This window comes from Leucoraja erinacea, chromosome 4 (assembly GCF_028641065.1).
Source record: "Leucoraja erinacea ecotype New England chromosome 4, Leri_hhj_1, whole genome shotgun sequence".
Classification (NCBI taxonomy): domain Eukaryota; kingdom Metazoa; phylum Chordata; class Chondrichthyes; order Rajiformes; family Rajidae; genus Leucoraja; species Leucoraja erinaceus.
Window position 1 is genome coordinate 36,087,101 of NC_073380.1, and position 23,368 is coordinate 36,110,468.

General features: G+C 41.9%; 2 protein-coding genes across 2 annotated transcripts in view; one reads left to right on the top strand and one right to left on the bottom strand.

Moving 5' to 3' along the window:
- Positions 1-5,220, top strand: part of nsmaf (neutral sphingomyelinase (N-SMase) activation associated factor) — a 95,964-nt gene extending 90,744 nt beyond the window's left edge. The window contains exon 31 of the mRNA XM_055634019.1: positions 1-5,220. Within this exon, the coding sequence (XP_055489994.1) occupies positions 1-95 (95 nt within the window). The 3' untranslated portion in view covers positions 96-5,220.
- sdcbp (syndecan binding protein (syntenin)) overlaps positions 4,005-23,368 on the bottom strand; it is a 26,280-nt gene continuing 6,916 nt past the window's right edge. The window contains exons 3-9 of the mRNA XM_055634023.1: positions 17,567-17,645; positions 12,405-12,505; positions 11,951-12,112; positions 7,137-7,312; positions 5,921-6,092; positions 5,037-5,128; positions 4,005-4,474 (exon numbers count right to left, since the gene is read on the bottom strand). Coding sequence (XP_055489998.1) covers positions 4,420-4,474; positions 5,037-5,128; positions 5,921-6,092; positions 7,137-7,312; positions 11,951-12,112; positions 12,405-12,505; positions 17,567-17,645 — 837 coding nt within the window. The 3' untranslated portion in view covers positions 4,005-4,419. The remainder of the gene's footprint in view (positions 4,475-5,036; positions 5,129-5,920; positions 6,093-7,136; positions 7,313-11,950; positions 12,113-12,404; positions 12,506-17,566; positions 17,646-23,368) is intronic.

The window sequence follows — 23,368 nt, forward strand, 5'->3', positions numbered from 1 at the left end:
GTGCTGTCACATGTATGTGGATGAATGAGCAATGCAGCAGTATCATAACAGGAGGAGAAGATAAACAAATTATTTTCTGGAAGCTGCAATATTAAGTGCCTTTTTTTCAAAATCTTTTATGACGTGTTTTTTGCACTTTTTTCTAAAATAACATGAGGCAAGAGCTGACTTATTGAAGCTTCGTAACCACAAATTTGAGTAGTCATTTAAGAAAATAAATCTATTCTGTGGAAATGCTCACTCAGATAACTTACCAAAGCAGAAAATTCAGGTGCATGGAAACATTAGATCTCTGGCGTGATTGCTTGCAAGATCCTCCATTAATTTTCCCAACATGCTGTAGCATTTTGCAATAGAAACTATATTTTGGAATGTTTCCAATTATGGAAACAATGGGAATATAAATAATTGTACTTGCATTTGTCCACATTTTGTACTTTTTAAAGCTATTTATTGGATGTTAGTTGCTATGTAGAGGTGTTTGGCATTAAGATATAGTAATATGCATTATTTTAACGTTGTGTATTTCCTTTAACGTTAATAATGTGCGTGAATCTAGTCAATTGTATTTGGTTAAGACTAGTCTTTAGTTGGTAGAAATATTTTTCATAGGATTTTTATCATGACCCAAGCTTTGTTTCATTGGTAGCTTATTTTATTATCATTTCAGTGCTCAAAATCCATTCATGTCATTGTAGATTGTCTGTGGAAACAGATGGATTTTAAAAATCTATTGTTGTTTTTAAAGTAGGATGAATTCTAGAGTTTAAAAGGTGTTCAGTTTACACAAATATGGTCAGGTGCCCGCAATGAAGATTATGCCTTGATTCCTTCGGAGGCTAAAAACAAGTTTTATAATTACTGACAAAAAATTAAATGCGATATGAAGTAACTTTCAGGTATCTTGGATGCGATTAAGCCCATTTGAGGGGCTTTTGTTGCAGATGTGCCATTCCCAGGAGTATATACATAATTACAAGAAAATTTGCTCAAAATGGCATTAAAATATTTGTCAACTGACATTATCTTAGTTAATTATATTCACATTATTGGAATTCTGTAAATAATTGAAATCTATATGTGCATGTGAATGTACTCTGGTTCATCTAATAGATTCAAGATGACGAATTTGAACTTTAGAGTCTGTTCTGCACAAGTGGCAAATTCATTAAAATTGGGTATCATCAAATTGCAAGCCTCAGAATATTCTCCTGATCCCTTCTGAAATTTCCTTTGCACTATATAAAAGAACCTCTAATTTATTGTTAGATTTGTATCCGAGTTATGGGCCTGTCCCACTTAGGCGACTGCAGGAGACTATGCAGTCACCACATGTTCACGGGTGGTTGCCGGGGAGTCGCCTTCATGGTCGTGAGGAGTTCTGGCATTCCGGGAACTGGTCGCCGCAAGTTTTTCAACATGTTGAAAAATTAACGATGACTAGAATGAAGCCGCCATGGAGAGTAGCGAGAATTCTCTTGCCGTAGGTGGTTTGCCAGGAAGTCGAATGTTCTCGTAGGTTGTAGCCGGTGCTGACCGATGAATCTCATTGGGGAAAAAAAAACATAAGCAGTAGTTTTCAGAACTAAGGATAACCGACCGGTAATATTAAATGCCCGCCGAGCTTCACAGCCGTGTGTCTCTGACTTCTTAAAAGTTGTCTTCACTCCTTCTCTCTCCCCCTCTTTTAAAGGACTTACCGTACACTGTGCTTTAGCCATTTTAATTACAGCGCCAACCTTCCTGTTCATCGCGGTATCACCTTAGCTTTGCACCGTGTGAATTTTTCTCAGACAGCGCTCCGCCTGCATAACGGGCTGGTGAAGGAGGCAATGTGTGTGTTCCACTGACAGTCTCCGTTCCAGTTGCTGGTTTTTCAGGTGACTGCCAGCAACTTGTCAGTTGCCTGAAAAATCGCCTAAGTGGGGCAGGCCCATTAGAGTTCCAAGTCTCCCACCTGTTGGTGGAGCACGCCTGACTTCCAATAGTAAAATGCCTCTTAAATTTCTGAACCATTCATTGCACATTTTAGAAACATTTTTTATATTTTTAAGCAGAAAGGGCACATAATTTAGGTGGTTTACAAATGGTAAATATTATACCCCATTAATTCTGTGTATATCTTGACCAAGTTGAGGTGTTTTTATTTAATTTTACCAGTGCATATAACTTGTTAGTACCAAATTATTTCTGCATCCTCTTCCAAGATTTAGTTAGAAAGATCAGGAGGATGTGGAATGCGAATGTACAACTAAGAATTGTTTAATTTGTTTAAGTGTTTGTCAGCAGAAAATGTGGAATTTCAGCTTAATTATTTCATCTTTGGGCTAGTGTTTTTATAGATGCATAACTTTGAAACCATTTATTTATTCTGTTTAAGGCTGTTGTGGACTTGCTTGAGCATTTCTTATATTGCATTGGAAAAAGGAAAGTATTCATAATGTAAAATATAGTAAACTTTTGATTACATTTAAATAATTGTAATTTGCACATATAGCAACAATGATTTTCCAGTCTTAAATTTAAAAAAAATTCAATTGGGATTGTGCACTAATTATATGATCTCCATGTAGATGTGTGCACAATAGGCAAGAGACCATCCATTTTACATTGGAGCATCTGACAGCAAATGTTTCCATTTACATTAATACACCAAACAGCTGTGTGGCAAAGAAGTTGATACTGTAGGAATTTGTGTGTAATGGGACTATACTGCATGATGTTTTCACAATTTAAGTTTAATCTTCATCTGTCAAGGCATTGAGAATAGTGATGCCTGGATTAGAGGCACAGTGGCGAAAAGGAAAGGTTGGAATGTTTTCGCTAGAGACTGAAGCTGAGGGAAGTCCTAATAGAAGTATAGAAAATGAAAGGCATAAATAGGATAGGCAGTTCCATCACAGGATGGAAATGTCAGACTAGGGGGCAAGTTTTAAAGAGTGGTGTGTCTGGATCATGCTACCAAGAGTGAAGATACAATAGTGGTGTTTAAGGGCCTTTTTTGATAGAGGACATGGATCCCAAGATGCAGGCAGAGATTAGCTTGGCTCAGCCATTGTGGGTCAAATAACTTGCTCCTGTGCTGCACTTGTCCATGTAATAGAGTGATAGTGTGGAAACAGGCCCATCGGCCAACAATGTCCCAGCTATCCTAGTCCCACTTGCCTGCACTTGGTCCATAACCCTCCAAACCTGTCCTGTCCAACTGTTTCTTAAACAATGTGATAGTCCCAGCCTCAACCACCTCTTCTGGTAGCTTGTTCCATACACCCAACTGTGTGAAAAAGTCACCCCTCGGATTCCTATTAAATCTTTTCCCCTTTACCTTGAACCCGTCCTCAATTCCCCTACTCTGGGTAAAAAAACTGTGCATCTACCCAATCTATTCCTCTCACGGTTTGGTAAACCTCTATAAGGATCTCCCCTCATCCTCCTTCACTCAATGGAATAGAGGCCCTGTCTACTTAACCTCACCTTATAGCTCACACCCTCTAGTCCTGGCAACATCCTCATAAATCTTTTTTGAACCCTTTAGAGCTTGACAATATCTTTCCTATAACATGGTGCCCAGAGCTGAACACAATATTCTAAATGCGGTTTCACCAAAGTCTTATACAACTGCAACATGACCTGCCAACTTCTATACTCAATACTGACTGATGAAGGCCAAAGTGCCTTTTTGACCACCTTATTTATCTACCTGCGACTTGACCTTCAAGGAACCATGCACTTGTACGGCTAGATCCCTCTGCTGTATAACACTACCCAGAGGCCTAACATTCACTGTGTAGGTCCTGCCCTTGTTCGACGTCCCAAAATGCAACACCTCACACTTCTCTGTATTAAATTGAATTAACCATTCCTCCGCCCACCTGGCCAATCGATCCAGATCCTGCAGCAATCGTTAGCTGTATAACATTGTTCCTTTAAAATATGCTGCAATAGTGGCACAATTCAGTATCAATTTACCTTCCAGTGTAAAATGAGTAAAATAGTTAACGAAATGTGTTCGATATTTTATTTATTCATCAAATTAACTGCATTTTTACAGTGAATAAAGGACAATGATAGTAATAGACTAACACATATACACTAATAATGCTACAAACATAACTCTTCATTTGAGGAATCACAATTTCTCTGGTCAAATACTGTCAAATTATAATTCCACACCATATATAAATCAAAAGGATATGGAACCATGAAGTGTATAAAAAGGTATGATCAGAGGCAGTCTGTCAATTCTTTGCAAACAGGTAGCAGAGTAAATAACAGCCCATAATTTGTATATTACTTTAACTATACAGTTAGGCAGCACAAGTTAAATCTTATTGTAAGCTGGGTTACTGTTTTAACTAGAGTTGGGTCACCTAGAAGCCGAAACATTAAGTCGTCATAAATCAACACGAAACCATCACTTCACACCTCAGGAATACCATGATCCATTAGGGACTTAACGATGCTTGAGGCCATCCTAGAAAACAAAGGACAAAAATTAAAGATCCCCATTGTTTTTACTATCAAAGTAGTTGTTTCTATATCCACAGGCTATCACTGTGCTACTGGCACACTGAATGTACTCAGTCACTTCCTGCAAATGCTAGGAACAGTATCAATGGCTAATAAATAGGGAGCCAGAATTGTGAAATGAAATCAAAATGCTGCACTACAAGGTCATTCAACAGATGTGGAGAAAAATGCAGCTACTACTTCAGGCCAACCTAAAATATCAACTCGCTTCTTTCTCCATTGATGCTGCTTGACCTTTTTAATAGAAAACATTGATTTATAAATAGTCTTTTCAAATAATTGAAGAGGCAAGAGTTTAATGATTATTGTCAAAAAAAAATTTATTTAGGATGTCGGTGTTAGTAGCAATGCTATTTGTAATGCTTATTTTTTTTTTTAGTGTCCATCAGTATTCATTTTCTATTTGAACCATGATGTGCTAAAAATGGTCTGAGATTACAATGTTTTGCTAAGTTAGAGTACATTACTGAAAGTTTCATCTGAACCTAGTTTTAATCAGCATTTACCTCTTCATCATATGTTCATGAATATATGACGGCATGATGGTAATGGTAATTACATTCCCTGCTGTTGCTAGAATATCAGCGATTTGCGGATCCTGTTCACACATGAAGAAAACAATTAAAACAGAATATACAGTTGCGTTTTTCATGGAGTTTAAATAAAAGCACAAATGATGACCAAAAAAAACATGACTTTGTTTTAACTTTCCCACCACAAACAGTTTTATACCCTTGTCAAGTATGATGAACAATAACTAATAGTAGGCAGTTGCTTTAAACATTTGCAAAAATGGTTGGACAGACTTGCACCTATAATTTAACAAAAGCATGTTTGATCCAGTGACTAAGGGTAGAAGAACCAAGACTACCTTGTGGCCTTGAGTAGCTGCATTTGACAAGAATGTCAGTTGTTTTCAGGTAGAATATGTACAAGAAAATATTTTGAAATTAACCTTTATATTTCTGAAAGCCCTTTGAAATTTAAAGAAAATTAAAAGCTTCAATAAACAAAACAATAGATTAAAGCAATTCAAGAAGTAAAGTGCTGGCTCGAAGGGCCAAATGGCCTACTCCTGCACCTATTTTTTATATTTAATAAGACATAAAATGCAAGACCCATTGAAATGGAACAAAGATTTTTATGTACAATTCTAAATAGATACCTTGAGATATTAAATAACAATAAAGGATGGAAATACTCGAAGCTCAGGCAGCAAGGGAAGATAAACAATTAACGTTCCAGGTTAAAGAACATCAGAAGTGGAACCATAACTGTCTTTCAACAGCTGCTGTGTTTTAATAACATCTTCAGTTTGTCGATTTTCAATTATCCTGCAATATTATTCAGAATGGTTGCCAAACCTCAGCAAGTGATATATTTCCCTCACCTTCAAGCCAATGATGTTCTGCCCATTAACCTCACAAATGTTATGGTCAGTTAGGAGTCCATTTCTGGCTGCTGAGCTGTCTTTTACAATTGAGGTAATTTTTCCATTCTTGAAAATGAAGCCAACATGTCCTGTGCTGTCTTTGTGCATAGTAATGGTCCGTTCGAAAGGCCTGTGAGAATATATTCCAAGATAATAACACACAGAAGCTAATCCACAAATTTTATTCTGAAGAGTCATTTCTAAGTATTAGTTCAAACATTTTTCTTAGTCCATTAACATGACATTTCTTTGCTCCAAACATTATATAAAACGTGTAAAACCAACAAATTATGTTGTATTCATACTAACTGCCACAGCAACATACTTAAATGTTGACAATTATAAAGTAATCTGTTTTGTAAAACAGTTCATATTACATTCTCTTGGAAAAGAATAATATTTATAATAGATAGCTTAGCATAAAGTTTTAGAAAGAGTTTCACCCCAATATTATTTGAACGTGAAGTTATTACCATTTTTAAGTTCCATGAGATAATACCATAGATACTGCCAGTATCTTGGTGTGGTAAAAAATGGGCAGAACAGAACTATGCTGTCAAATTCATGAAAATAAGGGCCAATGTAAACAGGTAGTATCCTGCAAGAATGTTTTTTTCCTAGTGGAAAAGTCTAGGGCTGGAAGTTAAACCCTTAAGACAGATGAGCAATTTCTTATCCAAGCTGTTAATCATTGAGAACAAATGTGGGGCCATTAAGTATATTTACGCCCACATAGACGAAGTTATGGGCAACGGAAATAAAAGGCTATGGAGATCAAGCAAGAGAGTGGAGTCGAGGCCAGAGATCCGATCAATTATCTTAATGGCCTATTCTCCCTTGCCACCTATTTTCTTCAAAGGATTAACAAATTACTCTCAAATTATGCTATTTCAACCATATCATTTTAGCAAGAAATGTATCAAATGCATTCTGGGGCTGGATTAACAACATCCATAATCATCCACCATTTTGGTCATCTTCAACCAGGTTTGTCAGACATAGCACATTCTTTACAATGTCAAGCTGATCCTCTCAAATCACTTGGATTATATTTGTTGTACAACTGGGAACCATGCTGGGTTTTACCATAACCAAACCAAATACACATGTGAAAGAAATGTCATGCAAAGTAATTGGATTAGAAACCTAAAAATAAGTGAAGAACTGTATTTACCTGTCACGGACAATGAGACTAATCTTTTGATCAGAAGCTTGTTTCAGCACTTTATGACTCTTGTCACTGCTCCAACCTGCACAATTATCACCATTTATCTGCAGAACCTGGTCACCAAACCGTAAGCCAGCCAAAGAAGCTGGAGAATTGGCCTGTACAAGTTGAACAAAGATACCCTGCGAAGGAGGGGGTTGAAAAAAAATCACTTTTGTAATTCCTCGTCCAAATGCATAAAAGTATGCAACAGGCTTGTATTAGCGCATAACTTTGATTAACATCTCCAAGAGGGTCGCAAAAATTACATTAATTCAACCAATATTTGTAGTTGTAGACTCCTTGAATGGAGTCGAGGGGGGATGTAAAGGGACAAGTGTTGCATCTCTTGCGGTTGCAATGGAAAGTGCCCGGGAAGGGAAGAAAAAGGCCGCTCCCTCCTTAACTCCCTTGTCAATTCTTCCCTTCCCTCCCGTACGACCCCCTCCCCAGGCACTTTCCATTGCAACCGCAAGAGATGCAACACTTGTCCTTTTACATCTCCCCTCGACTCCATTCAAGGACCCAAGCAGTCGTTCCAGGTGCGACAGAGGTTCACCTCCATCTCCTCCAACCTCATCTATTGCATCTGCTGCTCTAGATGTCAGCAGATCTACATCGGTGAGACCAAGCAGAGGCTGGGCGATCATTTCGCCGAACACCTCCGCTCGGTCCGCAATAACAAACCTGACCTCACGGTGGCTCAGCACTTCAACTCCCCCCTCCCATTCCGTATCTGACCTCTCTGTCCTGGGTCTCCTCCATGGCCAGAGCGAGCAACACCGGAAATTGGAGGAACAGCACCTCATATTCCACTTGGGGAGTCTGCATCCTGGGGGCATGAACATTGAATTCTCCCAATTTTGTTAGCCCTTGCTGTCTCTTCCTCTTCCTCAGCCATCGGGCTGTCTCCTCCCATCCCTCAGCCTTCGGGCTCCTCCTTTTTACTTTCTTCTCCCCGCCCCCACCCCCATCAGTCTGAAGAAGGGTTTTGGCCCAAAACGTTGCCTATTTCCTTTGCTCCATGGATGCTGCTGCACCCGCTGAGTTTCTCCAGCATTTATGTGTACCCATCACTTATTTATTTGCCTCTGGACTCCACAATTTGAGACGTAATAGAAAAAAAAAATCACATGTAGTTAAAGTGTATATTGTAAAATTTTAATAAAGGCCATTTTGGTTTCACCATGTAGAAATTACAGCTATGTTTATACATTGTCGTGTGTCTCAGCTCCCCCCCCCCCCCCATTTTATGGCACCATAATGTTTGGGACACTGCTTCACAGGTGTTTGAAATTGCCCAGGTATGTTTAATTTCCTCCTTAATGCAGGTATAAGAGAGCTCTCAGCATCTAGTCTTTCCGTCACCTTTGGAAACATTTATTGCTCTTTATCAACATGAGGACCACAAGTTGTGCCAATGAAAGTATGAGAAGCCATTATTAACAATAAAATAGTTAGAGACATCAGCCAAACCTTAGGATTACCAAGATCAACTGTTTGGAACATCATTAAGAAGAAAGAGTGCACCGGTGAGCTTACTAATCGCAAAGGGACTGGCAGGCCAAGGAAGACCTCCACAGCTGATGACAGAAGAATTTTCTCTATAATAAAGAAACCACCTGTCCGACAGATCAGAAATACTTTTCGGGAGTCGGGTGTCAATGACCACTGTCCGCAAAAGACTTCATGAACAGAAATGCAGAGGCTACACTGGAAGATGCAAACCACTGGTTAGCCGCAAAAATAGGATGGCCAGGGTACAGTTTACCAAGCAGTACTTAAAAGAGCAATCACAGTTCTGGAAAAAGGTCTTGTGACCAGATGAGACGAAGATTAACTTATATCAGAGAGTGATGGCAAAACCAAAGTATGGAGGGGAGAAGGAACTGCCCAAGATCCGAAGCATACCACCTCATCTGTGAAACAGTGGTGGGGGTATTATGGCCTGGGCATGTATGGCTGCTGAAGGTACTGGCTCACTTATCTTCATTGATGATACACTGCTGATGGAAGTAGAATAATGAATTCCGAAGTGTATCGACACATCCAATCTGCTCAAGTTCAAACAAATGCCTCAAAACCCATTGGCCTGCGGTACATTGTACACCAAGCCAATGATCCCAAACAAACTGCTAAAGCAACAAAGGAGTTTTTCAAAACTAAAAAATGGTCAATTCTTGAGTGGCCGTCAATCACCCGATCTGAACACAAATGAGCATGCCTTTTATATGCTGAAGAGACAACTGAAGGGGACTAGCCCCCAAAACAAGCATGCTAAAGATGGCTGCAATACAGACCTGGCAGAGCATCACCGGAGAAGACACCCAGCAACTGGTGATATCCATGAATCTCAGACTTCAAACAGTCATTGCAGGCAAAGGATATGTAACAAAATACTAAACATGACTACTTTCATTTACATGACATTGCTGTGTCCCAAACATTATGGAGCCCTGAAATTGGGGGTGGGGTGGGGGCGATGTATAAACACCTCTGTAATTACTACATGGTTATTAAAATCTGACAATGCACTTTAACCATATGTGATTTTTTTCTATTACAAATCTCAAATAACACAAGAGGCAAATAAACAAATGATGGGTCTTTGTCCCAAACATTAGGAGGGCACTGTACTTTCATCAAAAGGGATGGATTAAAGCAATATTCAGAATACCAAAGAATTGCTGAGTCACTCCAGCATTTTGTGTCTACCTTTGCATAATATACATCCTCAGTTGTGTCCAAAGTGGTTTCCAACCAATTTGGTTTTAATGCAAATGATTCTGTAGTGAAGCACAGCAGCCAATTTTTAAAGAGCTCCATAGAGAAATATTTTAGAAAAATCAATAAAATTTACCAGAGAGAAAATACTGGCCTAGACATCAAACTTCATCTTCAAAAGAAATGCAGATGACCTGGCTATGCAGGTATAGCTTTGTATGTAATCTATATTACTAAAAGTAAGATCTTGACCACTTCCTGTTTTTCTGTTTCATGATTTTAGAAAAAATGCTGTCACTTACGGCTATGTTTTTTGGCCATCTTACTCACAGTCCCCCTCCGCAGGACAAGAGGATTTTTCCCATTGATGAAAAAGAAAAGTGTTATTAATGTTTAAAAAATGTTGAAATTCTCTCTGCTGCCCCTGCTGGGGGGAGGGACTATAAAGCCCAAAGTGTTGTGCCTCAGTCAGTCTCTGCAAGATGGGGGAAGTGAGAGGGTCAGTCTCTCAGTCTGAGCTGTGAATAACACTGAACACATGTCTACTAAACTGTTGTGGTTTTACTGACCTTGAGTGCCCTTAATGTGGTTTGAAAATGAAAATGTGGTTGGGTTGAAGTAAAAGCACTGCAAATAGTTGGCGGGGGTTTAGGTTGAAGTAAAAGCACTGCAAATGATTGGTAGGGGTTTGGGTTGAAGTAAAAGCACTGCAAATGGTTGGTGGTCTAAACTTGACAACTTCCTGTTTGCACTGTATATTGATTTTAGATAAAACACTACCACTTTGATTTTTGGCCATCTTACTCAGTCCCCCTCCGCTCATCAGCTGCAGAGGATTCTTCCCATCAACGAAAAATAAAAGTGTTATTAGTGTTTAAAAAATGCTGAGAATCTCTCTCCTTTCAAACACGCCATGAAGGCCACACCTTTCCCGGTGGGAGGGGGAAGGGATTATAAAACCCAGAAGTGTGGGTGCGGCTCAGTCTCTGCATGATGGGGGAGGGAGAGGTCACGACTCTCTGAGTTGTGAATCAAATGAACACACTGAATGTCTACTGAACTGTGAGTGTGGTGTTTTGTGTGGTTTTATGGTGGTTTCACCCTGCTTGAAATGGTATGAAACTGTACTTGAATGTGGCGGCTTTGCACCCTGCATAAAACAATATGAAACTGCATTTGAATGTGGTGGCCTTGCACCCTGCTTGAAATGGTATGAAACTGCACTTGAATTTGGTGGCCTTGCACCCTGCTTGAAGTGGTATGAAACTGCACTTGAATTTGGTGGCCTTGCACCCTGCTTGAAGTGGTTGGAAACTGCACTTGAATTTGGTGGCCTTGCACCCTGCTTGAAGTGGTAGGAAACTGCACACGAATTCTGTGGCCTTGCACCCTGCTTGAAGTGGTATGAAACTACACTTGAATTTGGTGGCTTTGCACCCTGCTTGAAGTGGTTGGAAACTGCACTTGAATTCGGTGGCCTTGCACCCTGCTTGAAGTGGTAGGAAACTGCACTTGAATTTGGTGGCCTTGCACCCTGCTTGAAGTGGTATGAAACTACACTTGAATTTGGTGACCTTGCACCCTGCTTGAAATGGTAGGAAAATGGATTGAATTTGGTGGCCTTGCACCCCGCTTGAAATGGAATTTCAAGGAATAGCCGCGAGTCAACTTCCAGCCCATCAGCCGTGAGTGAGTTGCCAACACATCAGGCTTGAGGGACTGAGTTGCCACCCCAAGAATCCATTTGGCTCACAATGTCCATACTAGCTCTCTGGAGACCAGCCCACAACACCCATACCAGCACTCCCGGAAGCCCCCCCCCCCCCCCCCCCCCCCCCCCCCCCTACTGGCCACCAATATTGGAATTGGTGGAGAGGTGGAATATTGCGTTGGGGGACTAGCCATATCATGGGTCCAACTTAGTCTAGTTACAGATAAAAATACTTGTTTTCAGTATTCATCCTAGTAATATCCATAAATACAGAAGATATAAGTAAAGAATCTTTACCAAAACACAAATTTCTTAAAAAGTTCAAAGTTAGTTAAGTGGTACTTACATTGTCAATTGATTTAAGGCGAATGCCAATCTTGCCATCTTGATCTTTGCAGAGTATTATTTCCCGAATACCTTTCTTTACTTCTGCTCTCTGGAGGCCCACGTCATTTCCAGTCACTGGTGCCACCATGTTATTGAGACTGGATGGTCTGGCAACAGTTTGCTGTTTATATTGAATATAGATTTTTTTTTTAATTTACCTCTGCTCATCACCATGAATTTGCCCCCCAACCCGCACCCACTCAATGGCTATATTGTTTTATCCCAATACCAGCTGAAAACAAAAGCAAATGATGCAAGTAGCACTTATTTTTATGTCCTGATGTGGGGATTTCAACCTGGTCAAACATTCTAGCTAAGGTTTGACTGGCATAACGCTTGAGAAGATAAACATTGAGAAATACTTCTTAATCATGCTATATTGTATAGAGGCCATGAAATGAATTAATACTTACATCAGAAGCTACAACCAGGCTCATATTCTTTTGTATCTCTTCATTATTCAGATCAAGCCCCATATACTGCGACAATTCAGGATACAGACGGGGATAAAGCTCTGTAATATTATTTATAATTTAGTTTTAGAAAGACAATATAGTGTTACGAACAAAAGGTTAATTTGCAAGTACAGGTGCACAACCTTTTATCCGAAAGCCTTGGGACCAGACACTTGTCGGATTTCGGACATTTTCGGATTTCAGAATGGAAGATTTTTAGCGTAGATTAGGTAGGTAGCGCGGGCGGCTTGAAAAGTCTGGAGCTGCTGCCTCCTCCCGGGTGACCGGGAGACTCATTGCATAAATGTTAGTCAGTTAGTTTGGAGGGATTTTATGTGGTGGTGGTGGAGTCGGGGTGAAGGGGGAAACTTTAATTCTTAGTCCCCTACCTGGTCGGCGACTCCCAACCTCGCGGAGCTGGGGGCTCCGTCCGGCCGCGGGCGGCGCCGGTTGGAGCTCCAACCCCGGCAACTCTACCCCTGGCTGCGCGGCTCCAAATCCAGCGACGCTCCGCGATGTTGTGTGTCGGCGGCCACAGCGCTCCGGAGCTTGCCGCACGGCGACCCGGTAAGGCATTGCCCGCTCCCCGCTGGTTTCCCAGCGCTGCGACGCTGCCGACTCCCGACATTCGCGGAGCTGGGGCGTCAGGCCGCGGGCCGCGCTGGATTTGGAGCGCCTCGCAGCCAGGGGTAGAGTTGCCGGGGTCGGAGCTACAACTGGCGCCGCCCGCAGCCCCAACGGCCACAGCGCTGCGGAGCTTACTGCACGGCGACCCGGTAAGGCATTGACCGCTCCCCGCCTCTCCGACCAGGTAGGGGACTGAGAATTAAAGTTTACCCCTTCACCCCCCTTCACATAAAAGCCCTCCAAACTAACTGACTAACATTTAAGGAATGATTTACAGATGTTTAAGCGTCTCCCGGTCTCCAGGGAGGAGGCAGCCGCTACAGTAGTACAGACCTGGGTTGACCGTGGGTCGTTTTGGGTCAAGTTTGGCGCCAAACGCGAGCTTTGGTGCGCAGACGACATCTGGAAAAAATGGCCGGTTTTCGGAGCTTTTCGGTTTCTGGAACACCGGATAAAAGGTTGTGCACCTGTATAGCCAATACAGCAAACTATCACCAAAAGCCATGGAACAATAAGTAAGTAAATTTTATTTATATAGCACGTTTAAATCAACTCGCGTTGAAACCAAAGTGCTTTACATAAAAGAAATGATAAAGTTTCTGTACATCCATGGAAAAATTAAAAATAAGAAAAATGACATAATGCATTATAGAATTCAACATGAATGTCTCCCCACGACAGAATCAAAATTTTCCACTGTGGGGAAAGGCAGCAAAAAGTTAAGCCCTCTTCCTCTGTGAAACACCCGAGGTCTGGCCTATTTGTGGCCTCCACAGCCAATCCGATGGTTTCAGGCCCTCAATAGAGAGTAGATAATCTGTTTTCCAAATGTAGATTGACAATAGACAATAGGTACAGGAGTAGGCCCTTCGAGCCAGCACCGCCATTCAATGTGATCATGGCTGATCATCCTATTCAGTACCCCGTTCAGGCCTTCTCCCCATTATCTCTGACTCCGCTATCTGCAAGAGCCCTATCTAGCTCTCTCTTGAAAGTATCCAGAGAACCGGCCTCCACCACCCTCAGAGGCAGAGAATTCCACAGACTCACAACTCTGTGTGAAAAAGTATTTCCTCATCTCCGTTCTAAATGGCTTACCCCTTATTGTTAAACAATGGCCCCTGGTTCTGGACTCCCCCCCCCCCCAACATCGGGAATGCGTGTCCTGCCTCTAATGTATCCAAACCCTTAATAATCTTGTGTTTCAATAAGATCCCCTCTCATCCTTCTAAACTCCAGAGGATACAAGCCCAGCCGCTTCATTCTCTCAGCATATGACAGCCCCGCCATCCCGGGAATTAACCTTGTAAACCTTCGCTGCACTCCCTCATTAGCAATAATGTCCTTCCTCAAAATAGGGAACCAAAACTGCACACAATACTCCAGGTATGGACTCACTAGGGCCCTATACAACTGCAGAAGGACCTCTTTGCTAATATACTCAACTCCTCTTGTTATGAAGGCCAACATGCCATTCGCTTTCTTCACTGCCTGCTGTACCTACATGCTCACTTTCATTGACTGATGAACAAGGACCCCAGATCCCGTTGTACTTCCCCTTTTCCCCAACTTGACACCATTTAGACAATAATCTGCCTTCGTGTTTTTGCTACCAAAGTGGGCAACCTCATATTTATCCACATTAAACTGCACCTGCCCACTCACCCAACCTGTCCAAGTCACCCTGCATTCTCATAGCAGGATTGGAAGACAAATATTGAGCAGTGCACCAGTGATAACGACCGTGCTCTTCATCAAAAGTACTACCCAGTGATCTTTAATAACTGCTTGAGAAGGCAGAAGGGGTTTTAGTTTAACGTCTCATTCAAAAGATGGCCTGCTTGATAATGAAGCATTCCTTCAACTATTGCAGTTAATGAGATTTCTCTGGGGTACAACTATTAACGTGGGAAATATGCACAGAATTTCTTTATTTGGCCGAACCAATCCGTGATGCTACTTATTTTTAAATAGACAACCAAATATTCATACAGTACTCTAAATGTGGTTTGACACATTTATAATAATAATAATAATAAATTTTATTTGTGGGCGCCTTTCAAAAGTCTCAAGGACACCTTACAGAATTTAACAAGAGTAAAAAACATAATCGGAGTAAAATAAATAATAAAGACATCACCAATACACAAATTAAAGACAGAATTCGATCCAAAGACAAAAAAGTCAAAAACACAATAATGAAGAGAGAGCAGCGGCAGCTAAACCGCGCCAGCGTACACTCTCCCTTCCGACAGCCATCTTGGACACAAACTAAAATAATCACTTACACACAAAAATCATCCCCCCACAATGGTTACCACTGTGGGGGGAAGGCACAATGTCCAGTCCCCATCCCCAGTTCTCCCAAAGTCAGGCCTATTGAGGCCTCCGCTATTGCCTCTACGGAGGCCCAATGTTCCTGGCCGTTCTTGCCGGGTGCTGTTGCCCCGGCGGTGGGAGAGTCCTCTCAGCGGCTGGGCCACCTGGAAAGGCCGCTTCCTTACCGGAGACCGCGGCTTCCGAAGCCGACAAGGCCGCGCCGGTTTGGAGCTCCCAGGCTCCCGATGTTGAAGTCGGCGCCGCCCGCTCCGCAGACCCGCAGCCCGGAGATGTTGAACTCGGCGGTCACAGCTCACCGGAGCTCCAGCGCGTCGATCCAGCGCGACGACCCAGGCAAGGCATCGCCCGCTCTGCGATAGCGCTCCAGCGCTGTGCCACCACCGAAGCCGAGGTGCTGGGCGGTCCCCGCCAGGAAACGGCACTCCACGAGGTAGGAGTCGACGGGGCAGGCTGGAGAAAAAGCTGCCTCACCGACCAGGTAGGGACCTAGAAATATAGTTACCCCCTTCCCCCTTCCCCCCCACATTAAAAAGTCTATTTCTCCCACAAACAAAACACAGGACTCACTAGAACTACAAAAGAAAAGTGAATTAAACGGACGGCTGCTGGTTAGCAGCCGTTCCTCAAGATGGCTCCTCCTTCCACATTTGTAGCACAACACTTAATATTTATATTCTGCTAATCTAGAAATCATTCATTGTGCTTCATTTAAAGTCAGTCATAGAGCATGGAAACAGGCCCTTTGGCCCAACTCGTCCATGCCAATTAAGATGCCCCATCTAAGCTAGCTAGTTCAATTTGCCCATGTTTAGCCCACTTGTATTTACTTACAACTTAGTCAATTTCTCATCTACCCAATCCTTTTAATTAAATTCTTATTGCAAAGAATATCTGCCCCAGCACCTATCCTTGTGGAACCCTAATTTTCTGTAGTTTACTGACAAATTATTAGCCTGTCAAGAGTCAGAATTTGGATAATGGTAGGATGATCAAATTTGCAGAAAGTGTTTAGTGGGCTCTGGCAAAGTTTTTTTTTTAAATCAAAGTCATCAATATTTGATATCTAGATGTAGGGAATGTAAACCACATAACTGAATTTGTTAAAATACAAAAAATGTGCAGCAAAGGGCGAACTGAATGGGAGTATAAATAGCAACATTAAATTACTAAGAGTTAATAATAGATTGAGTGATGAGGTATTTGGGGCAATAAGTTTCAAAGTAAGCAAATACAGAGTAATTTGCATGACCTAAAACAAGATAGAAAACAGAAAGTGTATAGCTAGCAGTGTGGGTCTAAAGAGAATCAGAGGATAGAGGGGAGGGTTCATGTGTATAGATTCAAACAGTATCGGAGTTTGTTTTTTTTAATCAGACAAATGCTGTAGGACTGAAGCACACCAATTACAATCATGATGCAGTCCTAGTTACTCCATACCTTGAGCTCAGCATTAAAAGGACATAAAGAATAATACCTGGGCTCAGAGTTCAATTAAAAGAACAGATTTCAGAAATTGGGATCTTATTCCACAGAATTTAAGTTATTTACTGCTTTGATAAATTCAAAATATTAAGGGTGTCGAAAGGAAGAATGGAAACAATTTCAGCTGACTTGAGGAAACTACATACACTAGCCTATAGCCTCAAAAAGAAAAACGCGATGTTTCAGGAATGAAGTTAAAAAATATTTCTACCTTTAGAGAATCATTGAAATTTCATAAGCATTAAAAATAAAGGGAACTGTAGTTATTTGAAAAGCAAGTAGAATTTCTTAGTCTAAAGAAAATTAGAACTTCCACAGTTCCTGAGCTAACTTTATCCTTCATCATAAAACTATAGTTCAGACAAAGAGACAAGAGACATTTATTGTCACATGCACCAATTGGTACAGTAAAATTTGTGATCACCATATAGCCATACGAATAAAAAAAAACACAGAACACGATAGTCTTTAACACAAACATCCTCACACAGCGGAATCAAAGTTTCCCACCGTGAGGGAAGGCACCAAAGTTAAATCCACAACATAACCAGCAGTGCAATAAGGAAATACAATGATTGACACCATAGCATTACATGTTCTTAAAAACACCAATATATTATGAGCAATGCCACATTCCAAACTCTTTCTTCTCCACCATTTCGTCAACTTACCTCCATCTGACTGTTCAGAAGTTGCAGTTTCAGATAAGATTGCGAGATTTCCAGAATTCGCCACATAGGAAGATTGAGCCTGAAAAGTATGTTGAACATTTGATAATGGCATTTCAATAAACACTTTTTCACATTGTTAAATATCCCTATTAAGGTCTAAAGAAAAGGAAATACAAATACCTTTGAAGCCATTGTGCAACTAAATAGCTACCTGCAATGCTGCAGTTTGATGTTGGGTGTTGCAGAGATTCAGAATTAGACTCTGATGATTAAGGAGCAATATAGTTCTTACTCAGGAAGATGGGTGATTTAGATAGAACATAGAAAATAGATGCAGGGGTATACCATTCATCCCTTCAAGCCAGCAGCGCCATTCAATATGATCATGGCTGATCATCCAAAATCATTACGCCGTTCCTGCTTTCTCCCCATATCCCTTAATTCAGTTAGCCCTAAGAGCTATATCTAAACTCTCTCTTGAACATATCCAGTGAATTGGCCTCCACTGCCTCTGTAGCAGAGAATTCCACGGTGAAGTTACTCCAGCTTTTTTGTGTCTATCTTCAGTTTCAACCAGTTCCTTCTTACACACTCAACCACTGCTACACCACCATCACGAACACCTACTTTTCCATCTGCTGCCTGCATTTGGACATCTGACCACCTGGCTATGCTTCTTCCTGTGTACAGCAGAGATGAAAGAGGGTGGCACCAGCAATGGGGGGGGGGGGGGGGGGGGGCTACGAAGAGCTACCAAGAGACCAACATATTGCTAATGGCTCTCGAGTAGGAGAAACTAAATAGGAACGCAGACAATTCCATTAATATTAATGAACAATCCAGTTGTTTGAAGGAAATACCTACGGAGATTAGCAATGGGGAGGAACAGCAGAATTTTGATCCCACAGATGCTGCGGTGGGATCCTTGTAGATTCACCTTGTGGATTTTTAGTTCAGGTATCTGGACAACTTGTGAAATAACTTTACATCACCATTTCACTTTATTGGGTAGAGTGATAAATGGATGGGTACAAAACTACCTTAAATAAATTCAGGAAACATTAATTATGTGCCTGTCTGTCACTTTAACAGCTTATGCAAAAAGATATGTCGAGATATTGACACTGCAATTAAACTAGATTGTAGTTTATCAAAACCACAATCTCATTCTATCAAAGCAAACAATAAGTCTGCCAACCAAAAATAACTTATTTTTAGTTGTAGTGAAAATGAGTATGCATTCAGGCATTTGCAAGGATTTGAAATAATTGCAAAATCAGCTTCAACTAGGCATACAGGTTCAGAATTCAACCAGGTTTTCAATACCATGCTACTTAGCCAAATAATCCACAACATTACGGAAAACAGGATTCAGAGCAGGATTCAAAAAATGTTAAGCAAATGGAAGGGAACAGAACCATATGGTTTCTATTCACACCTCAAAAGCTGCCTACCCCCCACACTGGATCCCTATCAGTTTGCCTATCGCAAGAACAGGAGTACGGAGGATGCCATCTCAACGGCACTTCACTCCGCCCTCTCCCACCTTGACAACAGAGACACTTATGTAAGAATGCTGTTCATCGATTACAGCTCAGCATTCAACACCATTATTCCATCAAAACTGATGACCAAACTCGGTAACCTGGGCATCGACCCCTCCCTCGGCAACTGGATACTGGACTTTCTAACCAACAGACCCCAGTCTGTGAGGTTAGACAAGCACACCTCTTCAACCCTCACCCTGAACACCGGCGTCCCTCAGGGCTGTGTGCTGAGCCCCCTCCTCTACTCCCTCTTCACCTATGACTGCACACCTGTACATGGTACTAACACCATCATCAAGTATGCAGATGATACAACGGTGATTGGCCTCATCAGCAACAACGATGAGCTGGCCTACAGGGAGGAGGTCCAGCACTTAGCAGCATGGTGCGCTGACAACAACCTGGCCCTTAACTCCAAGAAGACCAAGGAGCTCATTGTAGACTTCAGGAAGTCCAGAGGCGGCACGCACACCCCCATCCACATTAACGGGACGGAGGTGGAACGTGTTTCTAGCTTCAGGTTCCTGGGAGTCAACATCTCCGATGACCTCTCTTGGACCCACAATACCTCTACTCTGATCAAGAAGGCTCATCAGCGTCTCTTCTTCCTGAGAAGACTGAAGAAGGTCCATCTGTCTCCTCAGATCCTGGTGAACTTCTACCGCTGTTCACCATCGAGAGCATCCTTACCAACTGCATCACAGTATGGTATGGCAACTGCTCTGTCTCCGACCGGAAGGCATTGCAGAGGGTGGTGAAAATTGCCCAACGCATCACCGGTTCCACGCTCCCCTCCATTGAGTCTGTCCAAAGCAAGCGCTGTCTGCGGAGGGCGCTCAGCATCGCCAAGGACTGCTCTCACCCCAACCATGGACTGTTTACCCTCCTACCATCCGGGAGGCGCTACAGGTCTCTCCGTTGCCGAACCAGCAGGTCGAGGAACAGCTTCTTTCCGGCCGCTGTCAATCTACTAAACAACGTACCTCGGTGACTGCCAATCACCCCCCCCCCCTTATTGTTAATAATTGTTACACTGTTAATAATCAACTTTTTATTTTTTTTTTAATTCAAAATCGTTTGCTATGTCGCTCTTCAAAGGAGATGCTAAATGCATTTCGTTGTCTCTGTACTGTACACTGACAATGACAATTAAAATTGAATCTGAATCTGAATCTGATCTCTCATACCTAGGGATAGCTATAAATAAGGGTTTCTAACTAAACATCATTAAGGTGCACCAGCATATTTCAATGAGTGTGGACAAGATCTTGATAATATTCTTGAAGTACTATATTTACAGTGCCCTCCACATGTTTTGTACATTTTGGTTTCACCATGTAGAAATTACATAGTCCCCCCATTTCAGGGCACCATTATGTTTGGGACACAGCAATGTCATGTAAATGAAAGTAATCATGTCTAGTATGTTGTTGCATGTCCTTTGCATGCAATGATTGCTTGAAGTCTGCGATTTATGGACATCATAGGTTGCTGGGCATCTTCTCTGGCGATGCTCTGCCAGGCCTGTATTGCACCCATCTTTAGCTTATGCGTGTTTTGGGGGCTAGTCCCCTTCAGCTTTCTCATCAGCATATAAAAGGCATGCTCAATTGGGTTCAGATCAGGCGATTGACTTGGCCACTCAGGAATTGACCATTTTTTTAGCTTTGAAATATTCCTTTGTTGCTTTAGCAGTATGTTTGAGATCATTGTCTTGCTGTAGAGTGAACTGCCGGCCAATGAGTTTTGAGGCATTAGTTTGAACTGATCGATCCATGATCGATCTGTATATATGTCTGTGTAAAACGGCCCTTGTGACAAGGCTTGCCCTCGATCACAGCTTTTGAGTTAAGTCAACACAAAACAATAAGATGCCAATTTCCTAGTATGAAAATGATCATAATTTTTTTAATATTCAAGATATGAAAGTGAATTAGGTAAATATTAAAGGTTTTTTTATGCAATATCTGATGGGATAAATTACAGGTTTGATTTTTTAAATCTCAAAAATTAGTAACATTCCTACATTATGCTACTACCATCAGCAGTTGTATCATCAATGAAGATAAGTGACCCAGTACCTACAGCAGCCATACATGCCCAGGCCATAACGCCCCCACCACCACGTTTCACAGATGAGGTGGTATGCTTTGGATCTTGGGCAGTTCCTTCTCTCCTTCATACTTTGCTCCTGCCATCACTCCGATACAAGTTAATCTTTGACTCATCTGTCCACAAGACCTTTTTCCAGAACTGTGGTTGATCTTGTACTTCTTGGCAAACTGTAACTTGGCCATCCTATTTTTGTCGTTTAACTGTGGTCTGCATCTTGCCGTATAGCCTCTGCATTTCTGTTTATGAAGTCTTCTGCGGAGAGTGATCATTGACAAATCCACACCTGACTCCAGAAGAGTGTTTCTGATATGTCGGACAGGTGTTTGGGATTTTTTCTTTATTATAGAGAGAATTCTTCTGTCATGTACTATGTTTAGTATACAATTTAGTATACAAACTTAAAGCACACGGCATTGGCAGTTCAGTATTGATGTGGATAGAGAACTGGCTAGCAAACAGGAAGCAAAGAGTAGGAGTAAACGGGTCCTTTTCACAATGGCAGGCAGTGACTAGTGGGGTACCGCAAGGCTCAGTGCTGGGACCCCAGCTATTTACAATATATATTAATGATCTGGATGAGGGAATTGAAGGCAATATCTCCATGTTTGCGGATGACACTAAGGTGGGGGGCAGTGTTAGCTGTGAGGAGGATGCTAGGAGACTGGATAGGCTGGGTGACTTGGATAGGCTGGGTGAGTGGGCAAATGTTTGGCAGATGCAGTATAATGTGGATAAATGTGAGGTTATCCATTTTGGTGGCAAAAATGGGAAAGCAGACTATTATCTAAATGGTGGCCGATTGGGAAAGGGGGAGATGCAGCGAGACCTGGGTGTCATGGTACACCAGTCATTGAAGGTAGGCATGCAGGTGCAGCAGGCAGTAAAGAAAGTGAATGGTATGTTGGCTTTCATAGCAAAAGGATTTGAGTATAGGAGCAGGGAGGTTCTACTGCAGTTGTACAGGGTCTTGGTGAGACCACACCTGGAGTATTGCGTACAGTTTTGGTCTCCAAATCTGACGAAGGACATTATTGCCATAGAGGGAGTGCAGAGAAGGTTCACCAGACCGATTCCTGCGAGGTCAGGACTGTCTTATGAAGAAAGACTGGATAGACTTGGTTTATGCTCTCTAGAATTTAGGAGATTGAGAGGGGATCTTATAGAAACTTACAAAATTCCTAAGGGGTTGGACAGGCTAGATGCAGGAAGATTATTCCCGATGTTAGGGAAGTCCAGAACTAGGGGTCGCAGTTTAAGGATAAGGGGGAAGTCTTTTAGGACCGAGATGAGAAAATCATTTTTTACACAGAGAGTGGTGAATCTGTGGAATTCTCTGCCACAGACGGTAGTTGAGGCCAGCTCATTGGCTATATTTAAGAGGGCGTTAGATGTGGCCCTTGTGGCTAAGGGGATCAGGGGGTATGGAGAGAAGGCAGGTACGGGATACGGAGTTGGATGATCAGCCATGATCATATTGAATGGCGGTGCAGGCTCGAAGGGCCGAATGGCCTACTCCTGCACCTAAAATCTATGTTTCTATGTTATGTTCTGTTATGTTCTAGCTAGAGGATCTGGGGTGATGGAGGAACTGAAGAAAATCCACATGGCAGGAAATGGTGTTGGGTAGACTGATGGGACTGAAGGCTGATAAATCCCCAGGGCCTGATGGTCTGCATCCCAGGTACTTAAGGAAGTGGCTCTAGAAATTGTGGACACATTGGTGATCATTTTCCAATGTTCTACAGATTCAGGTGGATTGGAGGGTAGCTCCTTTCAGAATGGCAGGCAGTGACTAGTGCGGTACCGCTAGGCTCGGTGCTGGGACCGCTCTATTTACAATATATATTAATGATTTAGATGAAGGGATTTCAAGTAACATTAGCAAATTTGCAGATGGCACAAAGCTGGGTGGCAGTGTGAACTGTGAGGAGGATGCTATGAGAATGCAGGGTGACTTTGACAGGTTGGGCGAGTGGGCAGATGCATGGCAGATGCAGTTTAATGTGGATAAATGTGAGGTAATCCACTTTGATAGCAAAAATAGGAAGTAAGATTATTATTTAAATGATGTCAAGTTGGGAAAAGGGGAAGTACAACGGGATCTGGTGATCCTTTTTCATCAGTCAATGAAAGTAAGCAT